Genomic DNA, 10,558 nt, shown 5'->3' on the forward strand with positions numbered 1-10,558 from the left:
CTGTATGCACCCCAACTGGGATCCACCCAGCAACCCTCCTATGGGGTGATGCACTGCCCATCTGCGGCTACTACTCCATTGCTTTGGCAACCAAGCTATTTTAGCACCTTAGGCAAGGCCATGGAGCCATCATCAGTGCCAGGACCAACTTGCCTGAACCATTCAAGCCATGGCTGCAGAAGGAGAAGAGAGAGAGAGAAAGAAAAAGAGAGAGAAGGGAAGGGGAAGGGGAAGGAGAGGGGTGGAGAAGCAGATGGTCACTTCTCCTGTGTGCCCTGACCAGGAATCAAACCTGGGACTTCTACACACCAGGCCGACGCTGTACTGCTGAGCCAACCAGCCAGGGCCACATTTTTGCCCACTTACTGACTAGAATCTTCTGGATTTACTTACGAATCAAAATGAACTCTTAATATATATTGACATTTTTATGTGATATGGATTGAAATGAAAATATTTTTCACAAGTTTTTTGGTTTGTAAAACAGTGCTGACCATACAGTTATTTTTTAAGGTAATTAGAAAAAATAAAAATAAAAAAAGGTAATTAGATTCTAAGCACAGGGAACTTTGAGCCTGTTTCCTTTTGATTAAATTGAATAGGTTTGACAAAAGATCTGAGAGGGCCATTTCAGCTAATTCTAAATTTAGACCCGTGGAAAAAAAAAACACGCATGGACTGATTTAGAGATGGTTCAGCTCACATGCACTTTTAAATGATTTAAGAAGGTGAGAAGATGGGATTAGAGAAGGGAAAGAGATTAATGAAATTATATATACATAACACAGCATTATAGAGCACAGGACAGCAAATCCTGGAGGGAAGGGGGAGGGTGTTGGGGGGAGGGGGAATAGGGTGTGGAGGGAGATATATTCGGTGGGACACTTGAATCTATGTAAACACAAATTAAAATCATAAATAAAGAATGAGTAAAGGATAAAAAAAAAGATGGGGTGGGAGGCAGGAATCGAAGTTTGTGCCAGAAATTTTTAGAATTCTAAGGTATGAGGCCAATTCTCTCAAATCTCCTGTGTGTTGGGGGGGGGGGGTTAAATTATAAGCAAACGAACAGAACTCCTAATGGAAAAGTACAGCTCTGGGATGCAGATGTGGGCATGGCTTGGTTTTAATTATTTCTCCTCCCCAATACTTTCTTCCGTTCCCCTCCCCCTGCCATTATAAAGGAGGCCAGATGAAGACTCGAGTCTATAGGGCATAGACAGCCTCCTGTAGGGCCTGCTCCTGTGCAGTGGGTTAGCACATCAAAGGCCGGATGAAATACCTAGAAAAAAAAGGAACCAAACCTAGGATCATTCCAAACTTGCTTTCGTCTGGGCTTCAGCACTGGGTTATTGTAACTGCCCAGGGTAACTCGACAGACTTCAAATAGAAGAACGCTGCCAAACAAAGAAACTTTGCTCATTATTCTAAGCCACCCCACCCCCGCCAAAAATAAAGAGCAGCAACAGAACGTTGCTTGCTGGTGCGTTGGGACTGAACAAATTGGTGATTGTTAAAGGATTTAGTTTTCTGAGAATGAACCCAGACTAAATCAGAGGCGCCGATCTGTTTCCCCAAATACTGGGAGAGCTATTAGAACGGGGCCTGTGCATTGACATTAGCTGTCCGGGGGGTGTTCGCCCAACAGCATCTGAGGGGAGGATTCGTGAAAGGTCGGCAAAGAAAGCAAACGGGGGTTCCCGCTATGAAATGAGTAGGCTGGGTCTTTAAGGTAGAAAAAGAAGCTCGAGGAGTTTCTTGTCTCCTACAAGGGCCTCGCGGTCCTGGGAGATGGCCGGGGATAGATGAGGCTTTGGAATGGAATGGAAGAAGGGGGAGAGCCTGAAGCAAGAGAAATGGAGTCGGCGTTTGGCGCGCATCAGGTGGCGGAGGAGGACTCGGACAGAGCCCAGCAGAGAGGCAAGCCTCTCCGAGGGGGTCGGTGTGTCAGGAGCTAGCGGGGCACACGGGGAGGACTGCGCGTTGCGTGGCGGTGAACCAGAGGATGGCGTGAGGAAGGCGTCAGGAGGGTCCGGGGCCTCGCAGGTGGAACTGAGGGGTGGGCTCAGCTCTTTCAGTGGCCCGGGAGGCTGGATCCGACTGGGGGAGGGGAGCCATGATCCACAGGAAGGTGGGGGGCCTAAGCTGAGCAGGGCCGGACCCAGCCTGGCAGCGCGCATCCACTGCCCGGGGAGACACAGGGCTGGCCGACTCCGCCCACCCGGCCCCGCCTCCGCCCCTCCTGGCTCCTCCTCCTCCCTGCCTAGTCCTTGTTCGCCGAGCCCCGCGCGGCACTTGCTTGCGGAGAGGGAGGGGAAAGCAGCAAGTTCCGGAGCCTTGCTGAGTCCAGCCCAACCTTTGCTCCAGCGATCATGGCTGCCGAGGAGGTGGTGGCGACCGGCGCCGACCCTAGCGAGCTGGAGGGCGGGCTGCTGAACGAGATTTTCACGTCGCCTCTCAACCTGCTGCTGCTCGGCCTCTGCATCTTCCTGCTCTACAAGATCGTGCGCGGGGACCAGCCTGCGGCCAGCACCGACAGCGACGACGACGAGCCTCCCCCGCTGCCCCGCCTTAAGCGGCGCGACTTCACCCCTGCCGAGCTGCGGCGCTTTGACGGCGTCCAGGACCCGCGCATACTCATGGCAATCAACGGCAAGGTGTTCGACGTGACCAAAGGCCGCAAGTTCTACGGGCCGGGTACGGAGGCCGGCCCCGGGGGCACGGAAACAAAAGAAGGGGCCCCAGCACGGGAACGAATCCGGGAGGGGTGAAGGGGAGTGGGGCGCCCCCGGTGGGAGGAATGGCGACCGAGCCAGTGAGGGCGGGCAGGCCGAGAGCTGGGCGGTGGTGGCAGGGCAGCTTCCCGGGCGGGCGGGGGGCTAGGGGCGCTGGAGGTCTGCGGGCCAGGGGGGGCGCAGAGTCCCCGCTCCGCTCCTCCGTCAGGGGGGGGTGCGGAGAGACTGAAGCGCTTAAACGGGGGGTGGGTGGGTGGCTGAGATCGCGAAGCTGGAAAGGGAGTGTGGGGAACACAGCAGAACGCAGTGTTAGGGGCGTTGGGAAGATATCGGGTTTGGGAATTATGGAAGGAGGAGGTGGTGGTGTCTCAGGACACCCTCCAGGGAGGCATGGGGGTGGTGCTGGAGGAGGGAGGTCCAGCCTCGGAGGACGCGAAGGCCGTTGACTTCAGGAGTAGCCATTGTGGAATGTGAGGGTGTGGGAGAAGGAAAGGGAGAGGGGATTAGCAGCAGGTAGAAGCATCATGAGTGGGGGTGAGTGATGTGAGTGTGCAGTGTGTGCGTAGTCAGTGTATGTGGCTCGTCAGGCGAGTGTGTGTCGTGTGTGTGCGTGCGCGCGCAGACGCTTGGAATATGGCATGTGTCAGGTATGTGTGTGGCATGTGTGGTGTGTGTGTGTGCGCGCGCTACGTGTGGAGGATGGGGAAAAGCTGAAAGGTGAACAAGGGAGGAACCGTGGGGCGAAGGGAGCTGGCTGAGGGAGGAATAAAGGCTGGATGTGGCAGACAATGGGAATGTAGCAAAATGAGAAGGTGATACAATATTTTAGTCTATAGCAGGAGAGAAAAGACTAGAAGCCAAAAAAATTAAAAATGGAGGGAGGGAGAAGTGGGAGGATCCTGAGAAACAAAGGGGATAGGGCTATGAGAGCTGCAGGGTGTGGGATTCAGGAAAAGCCAACCAGAAGGGAAATGAGGGGTGGGGGATGGCTGAGCTGTTGGAAGGGGCAGGCTCGAAGGGGTCTCGGAGATGAGCCTTTTCAAACCTGGTTGGATCAGTATCACCTGATGCACTTGAGGAAAATATATAGATTTCTGGCCTAATCACCATAGCAACGGAAGAGTCTGGGGAAGGTCTCCAGGAACCTGCATTTTAACACGTTTCTCCAGGCCAGTTCAAGATGCAGCCCGTTTTGGAGAGTCCTACTTTATTGAGTACACCTTTGCAGTGGAGGAGGAAGAGATTTTAGCTCCTCCAATATGGATTCCTCTAAAACCAGGGAGCTCAGCCAGTATGTACACACTGACCCTGCTCTGCCCTGCTGCTCTGAGAGAGGGAAGGCTATAGAAGGCAGCAGTCTGTCCATCCCCACTTCCACTCTCTCAGTCCAGCTAATCAAAACCAGATGTGTTAAAATTCCTAAGGAACTCTCCCACTTGCCAGTTTTTCCTGTGGATCATTTTAGAAGACGTAATTTCTGCAGACATGTAACTGTCAAAATAATTAGAAAACCACACCTATATTATTTGTCACTTATAGTGACACACCTAGAGGCATTATCAATAAATATAATCCTGTAAATACCTCTTAATTACTGAGCTACACCATGAAGTAGTCAAATCACGTTCATGTGGGGCATCGTCCCATGGTTTCAGTTTGCAAAGTCATTGAGAGCAATGCAGGCCTGTGCAAAAGGCACAAAACTGAAGTCAGGCAACCAGGGTTCAAGTCGAGGTTGGATCATTGACCAGCTGTGTGACGCCATGCCAAGCATTGTTGTCTCTGGGCCTTTTGTCCCTTTTTAAAATGAAAAGGATGGCTGGCCCCTAGGAGATTTCTCAGTCTCTACCCTGCACTATCATCCTGTGAACCCATGAATATTTGACATTGTATGGAAAGGATTTCTAAGAATTAATCATTTTAGTGCCTGTTCTATGCAAGGCACTTTTGTTGGTGCTGGGATTGTGGCAATAAACAACAACAACAAAACACCCCACAAATCTCTGCACATGGAACTTACATTCTAGTGAATATACAGTCTGGTGAACAATACATATTCTCCAAGGTTTTATAATGTTCTCCTCAGACTGAGTATTCTGTGACCATAATTTCTGAAATGGTTAAGTTAGAGTCAATACAATTGGTCTCTTTTTAAGTACTAGGTGCTACCATTTCCATTTGAAGTTCTGAAGGTTTTTTTTTAACCTTCTCTGGTGGAAATGGTAGCATATAATGATGATTAAAAAGAACTATTTTTTTTTTCATCTTAATTTGCATGTAAAAGTTGATCATAGATTTTATCTAATTTGTAAAAAAAAAATGTCATGGTAGATTGCAGTTTCAGCTTCAGGCCATATTAAACTTGGCTCATTCTTACACTTGGAACGGTGGTTATCTACACACTTTTGAATGTCAGGGCTGCTACTCTATTAATCTCTGGGGAAATATTGTTTAAAGTACACTGGATTCTTTTCAGTTATTTTTGCAACATTTAAACAATTCTAAACATCCACTTTAAGTGCCTGCAGAATGATTCACTGCTCTCTTAGATAAAATTCAGCACAGTATTATATATAATAGCATTCTAATGTTTTATAGAATTTAGGGGTATTGGTTCAGCCTCTTATTTTCCATGAGTTTTAGGATTTTCAGTCTTCTCCTCAAGCCCACCAGAAACAGAGTGACAGCGCTGACCTCTGTATCTCTTTATTGACAATAAAGATTATGTAACATATGGATAGCTTTCTGAACCTAAAAGAGCTTCTCCTGCTGATGCCACATATTTAATACAGCCTCACAACTAAAGATCTCTAGAAGATACTGTCGCCATTTTTATAAGGAAATGTTCTCATTTCCTAAAACCTTAGTGTTTATTCTATTAAGAAATCATAACTTTCACAGGTGTAGCCCAGGTGCCTAGAACAGAGCCAGGCTCTGGGTTGAATCTCCTAAAGCTGAATTCTGACCCATGTACTCAGTATTATCTTGGATCAGTCCCTACCAGCTCTCCCCTCCCCCGGGAGATAATCATTTATGGCTTTTTTTATTAGCTATTTGAAAATCACAGGAAATGGATGACAACATACAACATTTTGATTGTTTTAGTTATTTAAAATTTTAATAACAACAAGCTTTTTAGTATCCACTACAGAATGATCAAAGTTATCCACATCATATATGGTTTCCAAATGGAATTGGATATTCTAAAACGGGGCTTTCTGAGTTGATGGGTAAGGAAGCCATTTTCTGTGTATGAACCACAGAGAAATTGACTGTCTAATAAAGAATTGGTCTTTGCTTTTGTTTTTTGTTTTGTTTTTAAAGAGGGGCCGTACGGGGTCTTTGCTGGAAGAGATGCATCCAGGGGCCTCGCCACATTTTGCCTGGATAAGGAAGCTCTGAAGGATGAGTATGATGACCTTTCTGACCTCACTCCTGCCCAGCAGGAGACCCTGAGTGACTGGGACTCTCAGTTCACTTGTAAGCATTTTTTTTAATTGTGCCTGGATCAAATTTCGACCAGTAATGGGAATCACAGCAGCCCAATAGTTATTACTAAACAGCCTGAAACGTGGGAGCATTTTGATAGGCTCCTGAATCTTGGACAGATAGAGTTCATGGCTTAAAGTAATTGCAGCAATGCTGAGTCACTTGCCATGATTGCATACCAATTTTTAGCAAGTTCTCTGGAAACTCGGGTCTGTAGTTTTAGTTTTTGAGAGGTTTGCATAGATTCCACACTAGGATTTAGTGGTTGGTGTGAGGGGAAAGGAGAGCGGCCATCTTGGCTACAGAAAGGGGTTTTCATAAGCCCTCATTTCTGGAGCTTGCTGTTTAAAAGCAGCAGCCCACATTTCTGTTGAAGAATGGGAGACTTGTATTCTACCAAACAGCTTCTCTTTGAATCTAATCGAGCCTAACTATAGGCCTCATCTACAAATGATGCATATAATGTGCCCAGCAACAATAGTATCTGCATTTTTAAAAAGAAAAAAAAAAAGAGAGAGAGAGACAGATACTTGTTTCCTCTGCTATGGGCTGAGATCTCTGGGGAGAAGTAAGGTTGGAGGTTCAGTTCAGATTTTGAGCACTGAGGAATTGGCTTCTGTCAAGCCTATGAGTTTAATGATCCCTTCAGCAATATTTCATTGCTAGGAGTTTGAATAATATTTCTCAGCTTTGAAACAGTATATAAAGATCATGATCATTTCCTTAAGGAAGCTGTTTTTTTTTTTTTTTTTCATTTAAAATGTAGTTTTCTATTTGCTGTTTCCTATTATCAGTTAAATATTACTGGATTTTTTTTTTTTTAGCTAAATCCAACCATTTTATTTGAAACTAATGCTGAGTTCAGAGAGAGTCTTATGTTAATAATTAGTCAGGTAGGGCTCTGCCTTTAGAGTTTAGATCCCAGCAGACTCAGTATAGCTTTCATAGTATAGCAAGTATTTTTACTTAGAAAACATAATTGAGCTATCTGACATAGTCCCTCATTTTTTGCATCCTCAAGATGCCTTTGTAACAATAGATTCTTCTATATGAAACCAATGTGCTGTAATTTATAACTTAACAAAGCTCTGTTTTCTAGGGCTTGCCTTCATCAGTGGGGTGAAAAGTGTGGGATCCTCCCCCTTGAACTAAGGCTAGTCCCAAATACTGTTGTAAAGATTCAGCTACGCTCAGGGCTGCTGTGAATTCCCCTTAAAGCAGGTTTCTCAAGTGCCACCAGGCTTTTATTTGTCTTGCAAGGTCCTAAGCTCCCTAGGGGCCTTATAATATGTCTAGATGCGGAAGTTCCAGTTGTTCTTGGTGATTATTTCGCACAAAAGCATCTCTGATTACCTGGTTAAACAGGTTGGCTGCTCCTTCAATTCCTACCCATATTCAGAAAGAGGAGGCGCTGTCCTCTTGGCCTCTGACACTGAGATGATTAACCATGCATTAGCTTGGCCACAGAGATGTAGCCGTTATGGTGGTGATTTGCTGACTCCATCTCTTCCCAAGTCTTGCATTTCGGTTTATCCTCTTAAATGTGTTTTCTCCAACATCTGCAGTGCTCTGCTTCCTTTACCATTTCCTTTAACAATGTATAGCTTTTCCCTCATGTTGGGGGAAAATTTCATCTGTTATCTTCTCCATCTAGTAGATGGAGAAGACACTATCATTTATTCCCTCCACTGTCGAACAATTGTCTAATAAGTGGTTGTTCCTAACAACTGCTTCATTTCCTAACTTCTTACTCCCTTCAATATTCTTTCTATCCCTGTAATTTGATTGGACTTTCTCAGAGGTTTCCAAGGACCTGCTTCTTGCCAAGACTAACTTCTCCAGTCCTTGTAATAAATCTGTCCACGTTCCTCTCCAGGCTCCCCATATTGGTTCACAGAATCTCCAGTTTTCACTTCATTAACTTGTGTTTCCAGTTCTTTAAATTACCTCATCTTCTCCCCTTTCCACTCCCTTACCACCACCCCCAATCCTGGCTCTTGTTCCTTTGTGCTGCTGGCCTCCTGGTCACCCTGTTCCTGGTTTCTCCTTACTGTAATCTACCCTCAACACCCCAGTGATACCACTGTCACCAAACCACTGTTTTACCTTGTCATATCTTTGTCATAAACCTTCAGTGCCCTTTGCTACCTATAGGATAAGTCCAAACTCCTCAGGCTAGCTTTCCACATCCTTCATATTTCTCCACACTGCTTAGGCAACCTTACTCCTACTTTATTCTTGCCAACTTGGTTTCTTCATTGCTTCCCAGATATGTTCAGTCTCACCTGCATGGTTTTGTATGTAGTATTTCCATTTTCTGGAAATCTCTACCCAAATCCTTCTGCACATTGTCTAAAGCATATCCTAACTAGCTTATAGTGAGCCTCTTAGACACTCTTACACAAGTCATTGGACACTCATTGCACACTCATTGTCCAACATTGCTACCTGTTTTATAATTCTGTCTCCTAAGAAGCCCAACAAACACATTGCTGAATAGATTGTAGGCCTCTAATCAATACTTATATATGAAATGTGGTAGTGATTTCCTATCAAGTATGAGAATTATCACTTGTTTTTCTTCTGTACCTCCAGTCAAGTACCATCATGTGGGAAAACTGCTGAAGGAGGGGGAAGAGCCCACTGTGTACTCGGATGATGAAGAACCAAAAGATGAGAACGCTCGGAAAAATGATTAAAGCATTCAGTGGAAGCATATATATTTTTGTATTTTGCAGAATCATTTGTAACATTCCAGTCTGTCTTTAAAATGTGGTGTGATTTCAATATTTAGAAAAGTTTTGAACTTGCTGTAAATTTTTTTTAATTAACATCACTAGTGACACTGATAAAATTAACTTCATAAAATGCATGATGTTTATGTGTCATAAATCGAGAAAGTGAACTACAGTGCTGTAATACAGATGTTAATACTGTTTTTCTTCTCTCTGTAGTTAGTACAGGCTGAATTTAAATGTTTTTCCTGAAAGACAGGTAAGACTTGGGTATTTCTCCCAAACAGTTAGAAATGTAAAATAGCAAAGCCCTTCAACCACTAAGAACGAAGGATCAACTTTAAGTCGTGATCTTCACAAAGATGGCAGATTCCTTCTCAGTTGATTTAACTGCATGATTTCCACCTCTAAAGCAAGTCTACAGTGTCTTGGAGGCTTTGATAGTCATTAAAGAGAGCTGTCTAGTAAGAAAATGAAATCTTAAAGCTAAACTTAGTTGGAAGAAATAACACTAATTGTTTCTAGATGACACCGCTGTCCTTCTTCAGACACTTGGACACCCTCACTAGCGGTTCTCTACAGTGAGGATTAAGACACAATCTGAATATTCAAAAGAAAGCTGACTTGCCTAAAAACCGAAATACGTGAAGAAGACTGTAAGATTATCTTCCCAATCTCCATGTTCATAGTGGGGCAGTAGTTACTTTACATTTGACATGAAGGGCATGTAGAACAGGTGTTCGCTCTCCTAAGAGCGTTCACACACCCCTGAATATTGAGGAAACAGTACACATCACTAGCCAAGTGGCTTTTAAAGTATATTCATAACATAACAATTAACTCTTCTGTTGCAAAACTAGAGCCACTGCAAGAGTAGTAGTCAAGTGTCTAGGTGTTTGATATTGGTCTTATGGTTAACAATAAACTTAGCTTAAATAGAATGTACAGTTGTATGAATTTGTAAAAGTGTTATGTGAACTAGTGAGGTTTCAAACTCTTGTAATTGTAGTTGAATAGTATTTCCTTGTATTTTCTTGTGAACTATGTTTAATGGTTTTACCTCAAATCAGAAAACAAAATGAAGTGCTTTGGTCAGTTAATAAAATGGTTTTACCCAATATAGTGTGGTGGATTGTTTTATTAAAAAAACAAACAAGTAAAAAAAAATTTAAGAAGCCAGATTAAATTATTTTACTTTAGCTTAATAAAGAATTTCACTTTTGAGGATCTTTTTTAACATTTCAAAAGAAACAAAGGGGCAAAACTTCATAGAGGCCTCCCACCACAAACAAACAAAATACCAGATGTCCTGTTAAGAAATAGTGGACTGAATTGATTTTTTGTGACTCATCAAGTTCTGCCTCTTTAAATCAGAACTTTCTAAACTAAATGGAAGACCTCCACCTTAGGTCTAAGGACAGAGTTTTGTTTTAATGTACCATCTGATGAGGAAAGTAATCAGGAATCCTTAGAGTAAGCAAGTTAATCCACTTCATGTCAAAAGACGGTTATCAAATTTGCATAGATGGTCAGTTGTATAAACAGACAACTGATTACTTTCAATATCAGTGTTTTGCCCTTTTAATGTTTAATGTTGGC

General features: G+C 44.0%; 1 protein-coding gene across 1 annotated transcript; it reads left to right on the forward strand.

Moving 5' to 3' along the window:
* Positions 1-2,282: 2,282 nt before the first annotated feature.
* Positions 2,283-10,077, forward strand: PGRMC1 (progesterone receptor membrane component 1). Its single transcript, XM_066356800.1, has 3 exons — positions 2,283-2,697; positions 6,060-6,215; positions 8,820-10,077. The coding sequence occupies exons 1-3, from the start codon at positions 2,373-2,375 to the stop codon at positions 8,921-8,923; spliced, it is 585 nt and encodes a 194-aa protein (XP_066212897.1). The 5' UTR covers positions 2,283-2,372; the 3' UTR covers positions 8,924-10,077.
* Positions 10,078-10,558: the final 481 nt, after the last annotated feature.

The sequence above is a fragment of the Saccopteryx leptura genome, chromosome X, assembly GCF_036850995.1.
Source record: "Saccopteryx leptura isolate mSacLep1 chromosome X, mSacLep1_pri_phased_curated, whole genome shotgun sequence".
NCBI lineage: Eukaryota > Metazoa > Chordata > Mammalia > Chiroptera > Emballonuridae > Saccopteryx > Saccopteryx leptura.

What these genes read in the sequence shown, in the direction of transcription:
- PGRMC1 (XM_066356800.1), top strand. Translation starts at nt 2,373, where the DNA reads ATGGCTGCCGAGGAGGTGGTGGCGACCGGCGCCGACCCTAGCGAGCTG. An exon ending in CCGCAAGTTCTACGGGCCGG is followed by an intron (nt 2,698 to 6,059) that starts GTACGGAGGCCG and finishes TTGTTTTTAAAG; the next exon opens with AGGGGCCGTACGGGGTCTTT. An exon ending in CTGGGACTCTCAGTTCACTT is followed by an intron (nt 6,216 to 8,819) that starts GTAAGCATTTTT and finishes CTGTACCTCCAG; the next exon opens with TCAAGTACCATCATGTGGGA.